Source organism: Haliotis cracherodii, unplaced genomic scaffold (assembly GCF_022045235.1).
Source record: "Haliotis cracherodii isolate W230 unplaced genomic scaffold, xgHalCrac1.p SCAF_3, whole genome shotgun sequence".
Taxonomy (NCBI): domain Eukaryota; kingdom Metazoa; phylum Mollusca; class Gastropoda; order Lepetellida; family Haliotidae; genus Haliotis; species Haliotis cracherodii.
The window spans coordinates 20,342,158-20,359,491 of NW_027266286.1; the positions used below are offsets into that span (position 1 = coordinate 20,342,158).

Consider the following 17,334-nt stretch of genomic DNA (forward strand, 5'->3'; position numbering starts at 1 on the left):
TGTTGTCACACAAAATTCCATGATCTTATTTCTGTAATACACCACGGTATACAGCAGCTTTTTGAGAACAGCTGCTTTATTGATGTGTGAGTGAAATGTGTAAAAATGGTCAACTTTGGAGTATCAATAACATGATGAAGCAATCCTTTGTCCAACAATTTCAGTCCGGATTTAGACTAACATCTGACATATTTCACAGAAAAAACCTTTGTTAAATTATAGTTATGAAAAATGATAAAAAAAGAGCCCAGAGACTTTCTCCATTTCTGAAACTACAGAAATCTAGACTTGCCAAACATTATAGACGTCCATGGGCTCTATTGGATATATATATGTTTCAGGGTCCGTATGACAGACTAGAAGTCTGGGTTTGTCATATTTTACTGGGTGATAAAGTGACATCATGAATTTGGGTCGGCAGATAAACTTGGTTCTGTATTGAGAGACCCAAGTTAAGACCAGTATTGACAGATGTTTTGAGTTAGTGAGTGAGTTGGGTTTAACGCCGCTTTTAACAGTATTCCAGTTATATCGCAGTGTGTCAGCTTAATGGGGGAGGAAAGCCCGAACTAATGCAGGTCTCAGACGTTTACCACTTCGGTGAAACCCACGAGCACAGGTATGGTGCTGACAAACCTAGAAACATAATCGGGGCGAACCGGGATTCGAACCCACAATCATAGGTTTCTGGCGTGCCCAAGGGACGCAACTCTGCACAGCGAATCGCGGCGCCTTAGACGACTTGGGCACCTGTGCTCCCGACAGATGTTGTGACAACTGTGAAATAATAAAATATCAAAAGAGAGAGGTTGATTAACATTTATTTCAACCAGTATCAGTTTTATATAAAATTAGGGAAATGGACAAGGCGTAACTCAAATAAAGCAATAACTTAATAAGTAGAAATAAGTAGAAATAGTGAATACATGTATATACATCTTAATATAATAATATCAATATTGTACAGAATTCATTATAGTACACTTCATATATACAGCTGATATTTTCTAACAAATAAATAAAAAGTTATTTTAGAAGTGGATACATATAAGTAAAAATATATAGGGGGAAATGTAAATAAAATCTATTATCTCAAAAGTGGGTGGATGTTATGTTCAAATGAATTTAGGATACAGGTAGAGTGAGTGAGTGAGTTTTTTACGCCGCTTTTAGCAATATTCAAGCAATTTCACGGCAGGGGACACCAGAAATAGGCTTCACACATTGTACCCATGTCGGGAATCAAACCCAGGTCTTCGGCGTGACGAGCGAACGCTTTAACCACTAGACTACCCGACCGCCCCGGGTACAGGTGGAAACAGACAGAGTGATGTAACAGCTCAGTAAGGGTTAAACTATGTGTAAAGCATGCACTAGGAACCTAACAGTCTTTACGACATTTCATGTCAACTGGCAGGTTTGAGGGTTCCCCAAATTCTTGTGATACTGACGACCAATGAAGGCCATGTTAAGAGTCATCCAATCACAGCCTACGAGAAGTCTGCCACTGCCGTTTTGGTAGACAGAGGCCTGTCACATGATGAGCAGTGATTGTCCCCAGGGCGTCAAGTCAACAGGGTTTACTGTAGATGAATACCGTATTCGACGTAATAAGCGCCAAGGGCGCTCTCAAAATTATAAATAGAGGGTCTCATTAGAATATTATTTTTGTGAAAAAAACACAGTTGAAATATAAATTTTGTGGTTTATGATGACAGCCTGAAATGTTTATGTACGACTGATATATTTTTCCAGAATTTAATTGCCCATAATTGAAGGTACATATTACGCACGAGTGTGTATTATACGTAAATAAATAAGTCTTGTGTACATTAATCAATCCGAAGGGGTGCTAATTGGGATTGTTCACTAGCCAATATATTAGCAAAAATATTGTCGTGGGCGCTTATTAGAGCGGGACGCTTATTACGTTGAATACAGTATACAACATGATGTGATGGATATGTGAGCACGAGGAGTGCACCCTGGAATGTAATCATAATGAAGACTGACACAACAACTGACATCAAATCTAGTACAGATTTTGATATGTTATTGTATTCACAATATTTAATACCTGTATTATAGGAGGTATGGCCATGTTGACCTTGAACAGGGCTCTAGCCATCTTCCCGAGGCAAGAGAGTTAACTGACTTTGAAAGTCCAGTTTCCACCCTTGCCAAACTAGGCTGGTATTATGGAGTTACATTTTGGCTGGACTAACGAGTCTATGCATAGCCCAATCAAAATCGCGCACTGAAATCAAAATCCAGTTCATAAACTGTCGTGCAGATTTCGGCTGATTGCAGGATTTGCAAAGCATGTGCACCGCCAACTCGTTGTCAGCAGATATTTTCCAAATCTTTTCATGTTGTAAATCAAGGTGCTCACATGATTTGATGCAATTCGCGATGTAAGACCCGTTTTATCACAATATAGATCTTGATTATCGATCAGATCCTCCTGACTGGGCACCACCATTTTGTGTGAAGCAAACACAAGTGATACGAGAAGTGGAATCTGATTGCTCCATAGGACAGGTTTAGAAGGGACATAATTGGTAATAGCCACTTGTGGCGCGACGATCGAGCCCAGGAATTCCAGCTAAGTTCGGCAAGGGTGGTGAATGAAACGTGAAATGAGCGATAAAACATCACTAGACCTGCTAAACATGATGATCTACAATTTTGTCGTATTTCCTGTTGTGCCAGAGACTAAGATTACCGTGTGTATTTGTTTTAAAAATAAGCTGGTAATAGCAATCAGCTGTACACTCTATCATATGTTAACATATTGATCAGAATAGCAAGGCTCAAATGTGAATCATCACACACCATGGCAATACTGTCACAATGTTATATCAAATTGGGGTGTAACCATGGCAACACTGTCACAATGTTATATCAATTGGGGTGTAACCATGGCAATACTGTCACAATGTTATGGCAATTGTGGTGTAACCATGGCAATACTGTCACAATGTTATGGCAATTGTGGTGTAACCATGGCAATACTGTCACAATGTTATATCAATCATGGTGTAACCATGGCAATACTGTTACAATGTTATATCAATAATGGTGTTACCTTGGCAATGCTGTCACAATTTTATATCAATCGTGGTGTATCAATGGCAATACTGTCACAATGTTATATCAATCATGGTGTTACCATGGCAATACTGTCACAATGTTATATCAATCGGGGTGTAACTATGGCAATACTGTCACAATGTTATATCAATCATGGTGTAACAATGGCAATACTGTCACAATGTTATATCAATCGCCATGTAACCATGGCAATACTATCACAATAGTTGATCAACTGTGGCAATACTACCAAGACTGTATCACATGAAGTTTAACTGCGGTAGTATCACCACTAGCAAGATATTTGTGTAGTTTGTCTGGCAGCATCGCCCTTTGTGACAATGCTCACAAGTTACAAATGGCACATCGTCTGTTCTTAGGCAGGCCATGTTTGGTACTCTGTCCACTCCCAAGAGCCCGTGTGTAGGTGAAGCACACTCTGTCTGGCCCGTACTGATCCTGCAGCGCTGTGATGTCCACATCCTCCGTGTACAGCACCTCCACGTGGAGGGTCCGAGTCGTGTGTACCGTCCCTCCCTCTCGGTACAGGAACGGGTTGTCGTAGGGGTCGAGCTGAAGCAGGGTTGCCTCGCAGAATCTGTCTGTGTCCGATTCTTTTATTGTCATGACAACTGTCACGTAATGAGCTTTGTAGGTGCAGTAGAAATCCGTGAAATATATATTTGTGTTTGCCGTGAAGAGCGCTTCAACAGGAACATCCAGTCTCCGGTTGCCGTAATAAGAGGAAGTGGGAATTCTTCCAGTCATTCTGTCGAGGGAGATACTGAAAAAGAGGCCATCAATGTTGTTGTTGATTGGGGAGTGTGGGTCTCCATTGCGGTCTTTAATGTATTTCTCCATCAATCCATTCTTGTTTTCCATGATGTCGTCCATTTTGTCTCGTGGCTTGTTTCGGAACATGACCTTCACCTCATGTGTAGATGGAACTGATATGAATAACTCGGCCTTTTCCTTCAGTCTCTCCAAGTCATCCTTACTCATCACTGTTAAACATAAATTTTATTCAGGGTTAGAAATTATTCTTCTTTTTCACATGTCCTTAAAAATGTGTCTGTTACAGTGTTGCCATCTACCTTTTCATACCTCATTCAGGAACCAGTAAATTAGGAACTGTCTTTCTGGACTAGTAGGGGGCACGGGTGGCCCAGTCGTCTAAGGCGCAGCGATTTGCTGTGCAGAGTTGCGTCCCGTGGACATACCAGAAACCTATGATTGTGGGTTTGAATCCCGGTTCACCCCGATTATGTTTCTAGGTTTGTCAGCACCATACCAGTGCTCGTGGGTTTCACCGAAGTGGTAAACGTCTGAGACCTGCATCACTTCGGGCTTTCCTCCCACATTAAGCTGACACACCGTGATATGACTGGAATACTGTTAAAAGCGGCGTTAAACCCAACTCCCTCACTCACTTCTGGACTAGTAAATTAGGAACTGTCTTTCTGGACTAGTAAATTAGGGACTTGACATTGAAGGATAGGGATTTGTCAAGTAGGGACCATTCATTTAACTAGCTATTTAGAGTCATGGGTAGTCTGTCTTACAGACCCTGATACAAATATATATCAAATACAGCCCATGCAAGTCTATAATGTTTGGCAAGTCTAGATCACTGCAGTATGAAAATGAAGAGAGTTACTGGGCTCCTTTTTATTATATTTTTGTTAAGATAACTGAACAACTGTTTTTATGTACGATATGTTCATTTCAGAGACTAGATTTTAGTCTAAGTCATGGGTGGATGTCGGTGCAATAGAGGACACAATAAATATTTTGCATGCTAAGAGCAAGAGGCTTACAAAAAGACTGTTAATCAAGACTGGTTATCCTCTGGCAATGATGTTTTATATTTAAAAAAAAAAAATGCAATTTGTTGAAGGGGCATATAACATTAGATAATTGCGAAATGCATAATTCATTATGAATCAAGAGCATCTGGATGGGCTATGAAAGAGATTTTTCTGATTAGATAAGGTAATCCATTGATGCCTATAATGTTGAGGGGTGGTCGGGTAGCCTAGTGGTTAAAGCGTTCGCTCGTCATGCCGAAGACCCGGGTTCGATTTCCGACATGGGTACAATGTGTGAAGCCTATTTCTGGTGTCCCCCGCCGTGATATTGCTGGAATATTGCTAAAAGCGGCGTAAAAACCATACTCACTCACTATAATGTTGATTCAATACCTGAGTTCAGGGTGAAACTTTTAGACTTTTGCTGATAATGATACTGTTTGTGTCCATCGTGATCCGTCCGTGTCATCTGCAGGAGAACTCCACAATAGGTTTGCCGGGGGGGTAGTGGGAACGGGACCTTCACCCCAGAGGCAGGCATGGGGGTCTCAAGCAGGTACTGGGTGTCCTCCCGGCACAGGTATATCAGGGTGGTACAGGCATTGGGGAGGCTGCGGTCAGGCAGCAACTTGTAGTCTGCTGGTGGTGTGTATCGTGAAGAAACTTCAAGATCATCCTGTTGAAGATGAATAAGACTTAATTACATACTATATGAAGATTTGTTATCTGATGAAGATACAAACATTTATCTAGCATTCCAAAATGAGTGCCTTTTCGAGTTTTTTAAGTTATGTATTTTATTATTGCATTCAATATACCGATACAGTAATGTGAAACTAAGCATTCAAGCCTCCTCTAGTAAACTGGTCCTGTTATCAGTGAAATACAAGTCACCTCTACAAGCCATAAACATTAGTTTTGCTTATATTAAGAGTAAATTGGTAATTTTGTAAATCCAATTTTAGAAATTTTAATCACAGTTGCTGCAGATTTGGTGCCACAGTATAAATAGGTGAGGTGAAATGGGGTTTAACGTCGCGTCCAAGATTATTGCACTTATATAGCGGCGTGCATGTGCGTGTGTGTGTGGCTGCGGCTGCTTGTACTAGTCCGGACTGATGCCGATTTATAGTGCTGGCCCACTGAGATACCATGCCACAGTTTAACATGAATACCCTACTCAGACACAGTATACTGACTCCGAGCAGACCAGTCCTTGTTTAAGCCCCTTAATGCCGAACGCCAGACAGGGTAACAACAAGTACCATCTTTTAACATGTTTTGGTATCACGCGGTGGTGGATCAAACCCCGGACCTTCCGCTCTCCGGGCGGACGCTCTACCACTAGACCACGGAGGCGGTCCCACAGTATAAATACAATCTGCAGACAGACTGTATATTTTACTTACAGGCCCCAATGATCTAGCTGGAAGTTTGTAGACTGTAGTGAAAAACATTATTCACTCTCTTACTGTAACCATGGCAACAGAAATTGCCTCCTTCGGAGCTAAGAGAACCTGCTTACCAGTTTTTGGAAGAACATCACACTTTCAAGCGGGATTTTTGTTTTGCTGAGACTGAGTGATACTTCTGTTCCTATAAGAAAAACTTTTTTTATACAGATTCTGGTTTCCATGCATCTTACATGTACATGTATTATATTCAATTTGATATTTAGTTTTGCAAGTAGTTTCAGGAGGCACTTGCAATTTTAGACTGGGTCCCGTTCCACAAAGCGATCGTAGTGCAATGACAGTCGTAAGTCTATGTTACAGTATGGGAGTTACGTTCACCTTTGAGCTACAATAGCTTTGTGCTTGTCGTAAGAGGCGACTAACGGGATCGGGTAGTCATGGTAGTTGATGCATGTTATCGCATCCCAATTGCGTGGATCGATGCTCATGATGTCAATCATTGGATTGTCTGGTCCAGACTCGATTATTTACAGACCGCCATCATATAGCTGGAATATTGTTGAGGGCGGCGTTAAACAACAAACCAACAAATGCTTTGTGGAATGGACCCCTGAAGTGGGTTTTAGTATGGACATGGTTAGGAGGGACAGAAATATATCAACCTGTGCATGAGGAAACTCTGCCAGAGTTCACAACTTGAAACATGCGAAGAGTTTGTCGGACATCTGGCACTGTCAGCCCATACACCAACACATGAGGTCTCTCGTCATCTATTTGATCAAGTGTCAGTTCTCTTGTAGCCAGATCTTCAACAAGGTACACGCCATGAAGTGTAGAGAATGGATTGACAATGAACACAATAAGATGTGAAACTTGGTCCTCGCTCCAGGACACTGTCAGTTTCACAGTACGTGTTTCAGTCGTCAAGGAAAACGTGAAAGATTTACCCTGAAAGAGAAATCAAAACAGTTGACAGGTCAGCCTGACACTACTGACATACACTACTGCTTGGTATACTTGCCACTTGCAGTCTTGCCCCCTGTGCATGTACTGATAATTGATCAGTTTTGATTATTGATTAGTATCGATTGCTGATCAGTATTGATTAGTATTGACTGCTGATTGTTATTGATCAGTATTGATTGCTGATCGGTATTGATTATTGATCAGTATTGATTATTGATTAGTATTGATTGCTGATCACTATTGATATTGATCAGTATTGATTATTGATTAGTATTGATTGCTGATCAGTATTGATTATTGATTAGTATTGATTGCTGATCAATATTGATTATTGATTAGTAATGATTGCTGATCAGTATTGATTATTGATTAGTACTGATTGCTGATCAGTATTGATTATAGATCAGCATTGATAATTGATTAGTACTGATTGCTAATCAATATTGATTATTGATCAGTATTGATTATTGATTCTAATCAATTAATGCAAAAATGTCAACAGTGAGACATAATTGGATTTTCTTCAGGGCAAATCATATTTGCATGGCTTCAGATAATTTTTTAACCATTGATTATATATTCCCATGTTATGAATCACTTTGGGTATTCATAATTTTTCTTTCGGTAATCAGTATATAATATTTTCCCAGGAAACCCCTCTATTAGGTTTTTTAAGACATTTGTTTAAGAATATGTCTGCTTAAAATGATACTTCAGTTAACTCCTTATTCGACCTGTTCATGTGCTGTGTCGAATTGTGAAGATCCGGGGTAGAATAGGTCTTCAGCAACCCATGCTTGCCATAAAAGGCGACTATGCTTGTCTTAAGAGGTGACTAACAGGATCGGTAGGTCAGGCTCGCTGACTTGGTTGATACATGTCATCGATCCCAATTGCGTTGATCGATGCTCATGATGTTAATCACTGGATTGTCTGGTCCAGACTCGATTATTTCACAGACTGCCGTCATATAGCTGGAATATTGCTGAGTACGGCGTTAAAAAACCAAACAAACAATTCCAGGTATGTCAATTGTCACTGAGCTCACAACAGAGATATTTTATACATGTCTAACCTACAGTAGGGATGCAGTAGTGAATTAACTGTAGTGGAATTCATGTATAGACGATGCCAGCATTTGATCAGTAAAATCTGTGAACAAACACAGGTATGCAGACTAAAACACCTACACTAGGCAAGTACACACACTGCTGTTACACTGCAACTATTGTTGTTGTTTTTTAGGTGAGGTGAAATATGCACTAGCACTCCAACACTAGCACTCCAACACTAGCACTCCAACACTCCTACACTAGCACTCCAACACTAGCACTCCAACACTCCAACACTAGCACTCCAACACAAGCACTCCAACGCTCCAACACTAGCACTCCAACACTAGCACTCCAACACTAGCACTCCAACACAAGCACTCCAACACAAGCACTCCAACACTAGCACTCCAACACAAGCACTCCAACACTCCTACACTAGCACTTCAACACTAGCACTCCAACACTAGCACTCCAACACTAGCACTCCAACACTCCAACACTAGCACTCCAACACAAGCACTCCAACACTCCAACACTAACACTCCAACACTAGCACTCCAACACTAGAACTCCAACACTAGAACTCCAACACTAGCACTGTACTTACACTGTCCGACATGCTGAATCGCAACTCTGAGCAAGTCCCACAACCAGTGTTAGGCAGCTATTGACTTGGAGTATGTGTTTATCGGATGTAGATCCCAAAAGTGGGAGGCATACGTTGTAAATCCTATTGCCTAATGTCCAGTTCCCAATCCAAGTGTCATGTGTTAACAATGTTGGATTATTGGGTTAGCAGATATTTTTGTCTTTCCTCGTAACGTATGTTGATTTCCTAGATGTTTATTAATAGCTCCAGCTTAAACAGAAAGTAGAAAATTGATCAGCTTCAAAAGCGTCACTCTAGCTATTAATGTCAGTTGACATAGAGGTAATAACTATCTGGCAATAAAGGCTACTGAAACAGACTCTCAGTTCTGTCAATGTCTGTCCAATTTGGTGCCCAAAAAAATTTTATGAAAAAGGTTTAGGGAGTTTGCTTACACTACAGTAATGAAAAGTGTAAATATGAAAAATCAGAAAAGTGCTTTAAAAAAAGCATATGACTGATATTGCCACCACTAAAATATTAAAAAGTTATTTTTTGAATATTATTTTTTACCTTTTGATTATTTTTCGGCGCTACTTTAAGCTCACAGTAAATGTGACTCCTATTCCATCTGTCTCCTAATGCATTATGATAAATGTTTAATCCATTGCTGCAGTGTAATATCAATAAAGGATTGTACACTGTGCAGACATTGTGTCATTTCCAGGTAAGCATGTTGATTTCCTAGAAGTCTAGAAATAGTTCAGCACAAAGCAAATTGAAAGTGAAAGTAACATTTGATTAAGAAAGAGCTGATCAACATGATCAAGGTATGTTGATATGGAGGTTGTTGATTGTGTTATCTGGCTGCAGCAGCAACTGTAAAACAGGCACATGATACTGCTTCAGTGCAAATCTTTTTTTTTAAATATTTACAGATTTTTCCAACCCTACAGTAATGAAATTTGGAAAAAAAGTAAAACCTGAAAAGTTCTATTTTAAGCTTACTTTGATATCATGGTCATGTCACTGTGAAAGCCATTTTGAAAATGTCAAATGTCATTTTTTTCAATACCTCAGACACTTTGCATGTGTCACTATTTAATTTGATATGCAGTATGTGATATGCATAAAAACATTTTTTAAATAAATTGTAAGCATGGTAAGTGATCAGTATTGATTATTGATTAGTATTGATTGCTGATCAGTATTGATTATTGATCAGTATTGATTATTGATTGCTGATCAGTATTGATTATTGATTAGTATTGATTGCTGATCAGTATTGATTATTGAATAGTACTGATTGCTGATCAATATTGATTATTGATCAGTATTGATTATTGATTCTTATCAATTAATGCAAAAATGTCAACAGTGAGACATAATTGGATTTTCTTCAGGGCAAATCATATTTGCATGGCTTCAGATAATTTTTTAACCATTGATTATATACTCCCATGTTATCAATCACTTTGGGTATTTATAGTTTTCTTTCGGTAATCAATATATAATTTTTTCCCAGAAAACCCCTCTATTAGGTTTTTTAAGACATTTGTTTTAGAATATGTCTGCTTAAAATGATACTTTAGTTAACTCCTAATTCGCACCTGTTCATGTGGTGTGTCGAATTATGAAGATCCGGGGTAGAATAGGTCTTCAGCAACCCATGCTTGCCGTAAAAGGCGACTATGCTTGTCTTAAGAGATGACTAACAGGATCGGTAGGTCAGGCTCGCTGACTTGGTTGATACATGTCATCGATCCCAATTGCGTTGATCGATGCTCATGATGTTAATCACTGGATTGTCTGGTCCAGACTCGATTATTTCACAGACTGCCGTCATATAGCTGGAATATTGCTGAGTACGGCGTTAAAAAACAAACAAACAAATCCAGGTGTGTCACTTGTCACTGAGCTCACAACATAGATATTTTATACATGTCTAACCTACAGTAGGCATGCAGTAGTGAATTAACTGTAGTGGAATTCATGTATAGACGATGCCAGCATTTGATCAGTAAAATCTGTGAACAAACACAGGTATGCAGACTAAAACACCTACACTAGGCAAGTACACACACTGCTGTTACACTGCAACTATTGTTGTTGTTTTTTAGGTGAGGTGAAATATGATTTGACAAAGATCATTGCAATTCTATAGTGATGTGCATGCATGTGTGTCTGTGTGTGGCTGCTTGTATTCGTCCAGACCAATGCCGATTTTACCAAGTGCGGTGTTAATATGTCCGGTTCTGGGACGCAAACCCATTGACCATTGTCTCCTACTCTGATGACAGGATAATTCAAGGTTAAAAGTGGTCCCCTGGTGGGTTCCGGTATTTGCTTGAATATTCTGATTTAAAAAAATGTATTCTTGCTCATAAAAATATGAGATACAATATTTCTATTATTGTTTTTAAAATGAAATAAATATGAAATTATTTTTAGAAATACCTTGCATATAGAAAATAGAATATGTTAAACAAATGTCCCACATCTGAGATCAAGTGCTCTAGCACTCTAAAACTAGCGCTCCAACACTAGCAGTCCAACACTAGAACTCCAACACTAGTGCTCTAACACTAGTGCTCCAACACTAGTACTCCAACACAAGAACTCCAACACTAGCACTCCAACTCCAACAGTAGCACTCCAACACTAGCACTCCAACACATGCACTCCAACACTAGAACTCCAACACTAGCACTGTACTTACACTGTCCGACATGCTGAATCGCAACTCTGAGCAAGTCCCACAACCAGTGTTAGGCAGCTATTGACTTGGAGTATGTGTTTATCGGATGTAGATCCCAAAAGTGGGAGACATACGTTGTAAATCCTTTTGCCTAATGTCTAGTTCCCAATCCAAAGTCAAGTGTCATGTATTAACAACATTGGATCATTCAGTAAGCAGCTACTTTTGTCTTTCCTCGTAACGTATGTCCATTTCCTAGATGTATATAAATAGCTCCAGCTCAAACAGAAAGTAGAAAATTGATCAGCTTCAAAAGCATTACTCTAGCTATCATTGTCAGTTGACATAGAGGTAATAACGTTCTGGCAATAAAGGCTACTGAAACAGACACTCAGTTCTGTCAATGTCTGTCCAATTTGGTGCCCAAAAATTTTTTTATGAAAAAGGTTTAGGGAGTTTGCTTTCACTACAGTAATGAAAAGTGTAAATATGAAATATCAGAAAAGTGCTTAAAAAAGCATATGACTGATATTGCCACCACTAAAATATTAAAAATTATTTTTTGAATATTATTTTTTACCTTTTGATTATTTTTCGGCGCTACTTTAAGCTCACAGTAAATGTGACTCCTATTCCATCTGTCTCCTAATGCATTATGATAAATGTTTAATCCATTGCTGCAGTGTAATATCAATAAAGGATTGTACACTGTGCAGACATTGTGTCATTTCCAGGTAAGCATGTTGATTTCCTAGAAGTCTAGAAATAGTTCAGCACAAAGCAAATTGAAAGTGAAAGTAACATTTGATTAAGAAAGAGCTGATCAAGGTATGTTGATATGGAGGTGGTTGATTGTGTTATCTGGCTGCAGCAGCAACTGTAAAACAGGCACATGATACTGCTTCAGTGCAAATCTTTTTTTTTAAATATTTACAGATTTTTCCAACACTACAGTAATGAAATTTGGAAAAAAAGTAAAACCTGAAAAGTTCTATTTTAAGCTTACTTTGATATCATGGTCATGTCACCGTGAAAGCCATTTTGAAAATGTCAAATGTCATTTTTTTCAATACCTCAGACACTTTGCATGTGTCACTATTTAATTTGATATGCAGTATGTGATATGCATAAAAACATTTTTTAAATAAATTGTAAGCATGGTAAGTGATCAGTATTGATTATTGATTAGTATTGATTGCTGACCATATTGATTATTGATTGCTGATCAGTATTGATTATTGATTAGTATTGATTGCTGATCAGTATTGATTATTGAATAGTACTGATTGCTGATCAATATTGATTATTGATCAGTATTGATTATTGATTCTTATCAATTAATGCAAAAATGTCAACAGTGAGACATAATTGGATTTTCTTCAGGGCAAATCATATTTGCATGGCTTCAGATAATTTTTTAACCATTGATTATATATTCCCATGTTATCAATCACTTTGGGTATTCATAATTTTTCTTTCGGTAATCAATATATAATTTTTTCCCAGAAAACCCCTCTATTAGGTTTTTTAAGACATTTGTTTTAGAATATGTCTGCTTAAAATGATACTTCAGTTAACTCCTAATTCGCACCTGTTCATGTGCTGTGTCGAATTGTGAAGATCCGGGGTAGAATAGGTCTTCAGCAACCCATGCTTGCCGTAAAAGGTGACTATGCTTGTCTTAAGAGATGACTAACAGGATCGGTAGGTCAGGCTCGCTGACTTGGTTGATACATGTCATCGATCCCAATTGCGTTGATCGATGCTCATGATGTTAATCACTGGATTGTCTGGTCCAGACTCGATTATTTCACAGACTGCCGTCATATAGCTGGAATATTGCTGAGTACAGTGTTAAAAAACAAACAAACAAATCCAGGTGTGTCACTTGTCACTGAGCTCACAACATAGATATTTTATACATGTCTAACCTACAGTAGGGATGCAGTAGTGAATTAACTGTAGTGGAATTCATGTATAGACGATGCCAGCATTTGATCAGTAAAATCTGTGAACAAACACAGGTATGCAGACTAAAACACCTACACTAGGCAAGTACACACACTGCTGTTACACTGCAACTATTGTTGTTGTTTTTTAGGTGAGGTGAAATATGATTTGACAAAGATCATGGCAATTCTATAGTGATGTGCATGCATGTGTGTCTGTGTGTGGCTGCTTGTATTCGTCCAGACCAATGCCGATTTTACCAAGTGCGGTGTTAATATGTCCGGTTCTGGGACGCAAACCCATTGACCATTGTCTCCTACTCTGATGACAGGATAATTCAAGGTTAAAAGTGGTCCCCTGGTGGGTTCCGGTATTTGCTTGAATATTCTGATTTAAAAAAATGTATTCTTGCTCATAAAAATATGAGATACAATATTTCTTTTATTGTTTTTAAAATGAAATAAATATGAAATTATTTTTAGAAATACCTTGCATATAGAAAATAGAATATGTTAAACAAATGTCCCACATCTGAGATCAAGTGCTCTAGCACTCTAAAACTAGCGCTCCAACACTAGCACTCCAACACTAGTGCTCTAACACTAGCGCTCCAACACTAGTACTCCAACACAAGAACTCCAACACTAGCACTCCAACTCCAACAGTAGCACTCCAACACTAGCACTCCAACACTAGCACTCCAACACATGCACTCCAACACTAGCACTGTACTTACACTGTCCGACATGCTGAATCTCAACTCTGAGCAAGTCCCACAACCAGTGTTAGGCAGCCATAGACATGGAGTATGTGTTTATCGGATGTAGATCCCAAAAGTGGGAGACATACGTTGTAAATCCTTTTGCCTAATGTCTAGTTCCCAATCCAAAGTCAAGTGTCATGTATTAACAACATTGGATCATTCAGTAAGCAGCTACTTTTGTCTTTCCTCGTAACGTATGTCCATTTCCTAGATGTATATTAATAGCTCCAGCTCAAACAGAAAGTGCTTAAAAAAGCATATGACTGATATTGCCACCACTAAAATATTAAAAATTATTTTTTGAATATTATTTTTTACCTTTTGATTATTTTTCGGCACTACTTTAAGCCCACAGTAAATGTGACTCCTATTCCGTCTGTCTCCTAATGCATTATGATAAATGTTTAATCCATTGCTGCAGTGTAATATCAATAAAGGATTGTACACTGTGCAGACATTGTGTCATTTCCAGGTAAGCATGTTGATTTCCTAGAAGTCTAGAAATAGTTCAGCACAAAGCAAATTGAAAGTGAAAGTAACATTTGATTAAGAAAGAGCTGATCAAGGTATGTTGATATGGAGGTGGTTGATTGTGTTATCTGGCTGCAGCAGCAACTGAAACACAGGCACATGATACTGCTTCAGTGCAAATCTTTTTTAAATATTTACAGATTTTTCCAACACTACAGTAATGAAATTTGGAAAAAAGTAAAACCTGAAAAGTTCTATTTTAAGCTTACTTTGATATCATGGTCATGTCACTGTGAAAGCCATTTTGAAAATGTCAAATGTCATTTTTTTCAATACCTCAGACACTTTGCATGTGTCACTATTTAATTTGATATGCAGTATGTGATATGCATAAAAACATTTTTTAAATAAATTGTAAGCATGGTAAGTGATCAGTATTGATTATTGATTAGTACTGATTGCTGATCAGTATTGATTATTGATCAGTATTGATTATTGATTGCTGATCAGTATTGATTATTGATTAGTATTGATTGCTGATCAGCATTGATAATTGATTAGTACTGATTGCTGATCAATATTGATTATTGATCAGTATTGATTATTGATTCGTATCAATTAATGCAAAAATGTCAACAGTGAGACAGAATTGGATTTTCTTCAGGGCAAATCATATTTGCATGGCTTCAGATAATTGGCATTTTATATATAATTATGATTAGGCCACGCCCACTAATGGACTACTCTTTCCTGATTGGCTGATAAAAGAATGGGCAGGGCTTGTTAAATAAGCACTCTGTGAAGATATTGTTGACATATTCACAGTCAAACACTGTTGTGTCAAACTTTGATATGTCAAACTTACAAATGTCTCGAAGTAAGCTTGGTCCCTGCGTACTCCTTTATTAATCATTATTTAACCTCCGATGTGTCAAATCTGATGTGACAAAGTTGTCTCGATTATATTTTCCAGTCCCAAACATGTTCAGTAAACTACGGTTATAACAAACTCAAAGGGACCACTAATTTTTGTTCGTTATATCCGTCATTGGTTATATGCATTTTGACCATCAGACATCTTTTATCCAGTCGTGTCTCATCATTTTACTCAATTGTTTATTGGGGGCGGTCGGGTAGCCTAGTGCTTAAAGCGTTCACTCGTCATGCCGAAAACCCGGGTTTGATTCCTGACATGGGTGCCATGTGTAAAGCCCATTTCTGGTGTCCACCGCCATAATATTGCTGGAATATTGCTAAAAGCGGCTTAAAACCATACTCACACACTCACTAATTTATATGTTATAATATATGGCAAATGGACGGGACCAAAACAACATTTTATCATATAATGGATAGGTTTCTCGGCAGGATAAAGCCAACGGATAAAAATTATATCCGTTGGGGTAATATGCGGATAGAGATGCAAATATCAAAGGTCAAGTAGGACTACTTTCACTGTTTATAAACAAGCATGGCGTCGCCCTCGTCATTCGGCGATCGAGTCAGAATTAACCATCGGTAATCTGGATAAACTAAAGGGATAATTGCTATCATTATCAAAAGAACAGTCTAATATACTGGAAATCAGTGTCTAACTGTGACGTAGCTAAGGCATTTTATAAGTTTTGGCAACTTTGGACATATAAATTTCGAAACAATTTTGCGAGGGCACGAGGCCTAGCCAAGCGGGATCAGTAGCCATATCTGGGCTTGTAGACCTCTGCGGCTTGAAACCTTCCCCACAAATAAAAATAGTTGGATTTGGCCGAAATATGTTTGAATCGTTACCTTTGTTTCGTTTTGTCATTGTGTGTACATCTGACTACACTTCTTAACGTTATGACAGGACAGACCGACTGTCAACAACGTCTGACCGTGGCCGTGACGTCTCATAGACTAGGGTTAGAGTAGCTTCCCTTTGACAAAGGGCAGTTACTCTACTGGACAGACTGATGGATTGCTGCGAAAGACAATTAAAAACAACTGTTGTTTTGCGAATATGTTGCTTCGCCACTGTATAAGAAACAGATTTCAGTTGGAACTATATTGGCTACTGTCACTGTCACACCACTTACCCTGTGACGTAATAAATATTAATGTGCGCATTCCAGGAAAACTTGCAATATTTCGGTAATGTTTGTGAGAGAGGGAAAGCGATTTTAAAGCACAGAATTAAAGAATGACATTATATGATAAAGAGGTTATCACGCTTGTGTGTTTGGGGATGGTAAATATCCTGTATTAGGAATAAACACTATGTATTTAGCTCGCCAAGGCTCGCTAAATACAATGTTTATTCCTAATGCAGGATATTTACCATCCCCAAACACACTCGCGTGATAACCTCTATTTATCCGTCAGTTCGTTATAAGCATAGTTTACTGTACTTCCATCATCACTATACTCTTTTAAGACGATCTCGGCATGACTCATCGGTCATCACAGTTCTATTAACAACTCTTTATAAGACGGACCGCCTCCGTGGTCAAGTGGTAGAGCGTCGCCCCGGAAAGCAGAAGGTCAGGG

General features: G+C 38.6%; 2 protein-coding genes across 3 annotated transcripts in view; one reads left to right on the plus strand and one right to left on the minus strand.

Annotated features, from left to right (window-relative positions):
• The window catches only part of LOC139474693 (serine/threonine-protein kinase 40-like), a 37,627-nt gene that overhangs the window by 5,695 nt on the left and 14,598 nt on the right, over positions 1-17,334 (plus strand). The gene's annotated exons all lie outside the window — the stretch shown is intronic.
• On the minus strand, positions 968-14,518 carry LOC139475101 (phytanoyl-CoA hydroxylase-interacting protein-like). Of its 2 annotated transcripts, none has more exons than XM_071258345.1 (5): positions 14,311-14,518; positions 6,979-7,264; positions 6,427-6,497; positions 5,295-5,577; positions 968-4,097 (listed from the first exon to the last, which is right to left on the minus strand). In XM_071258345.1, the coding sequence occupies exons 1-5, from the start codon at positions 14,320-14,322 to the stop codon at positions 3,439-3,441; spliced, it is 1,311 nt and encodes a 436-aa protein (XP_071114446.1). In that variant the 5' UTR covers positions 14,323-14,518; the 3' UTR covers positions 968-3,438. The 2 variants fall into 2 exon arrangements, with proteins under 2 accessions (XP_071114446.1, XP_071114447.1); XM_071258346.1 differs by lacking the exon at positions 14,311-14,518 and adding an exon at positions 8,945-9,152.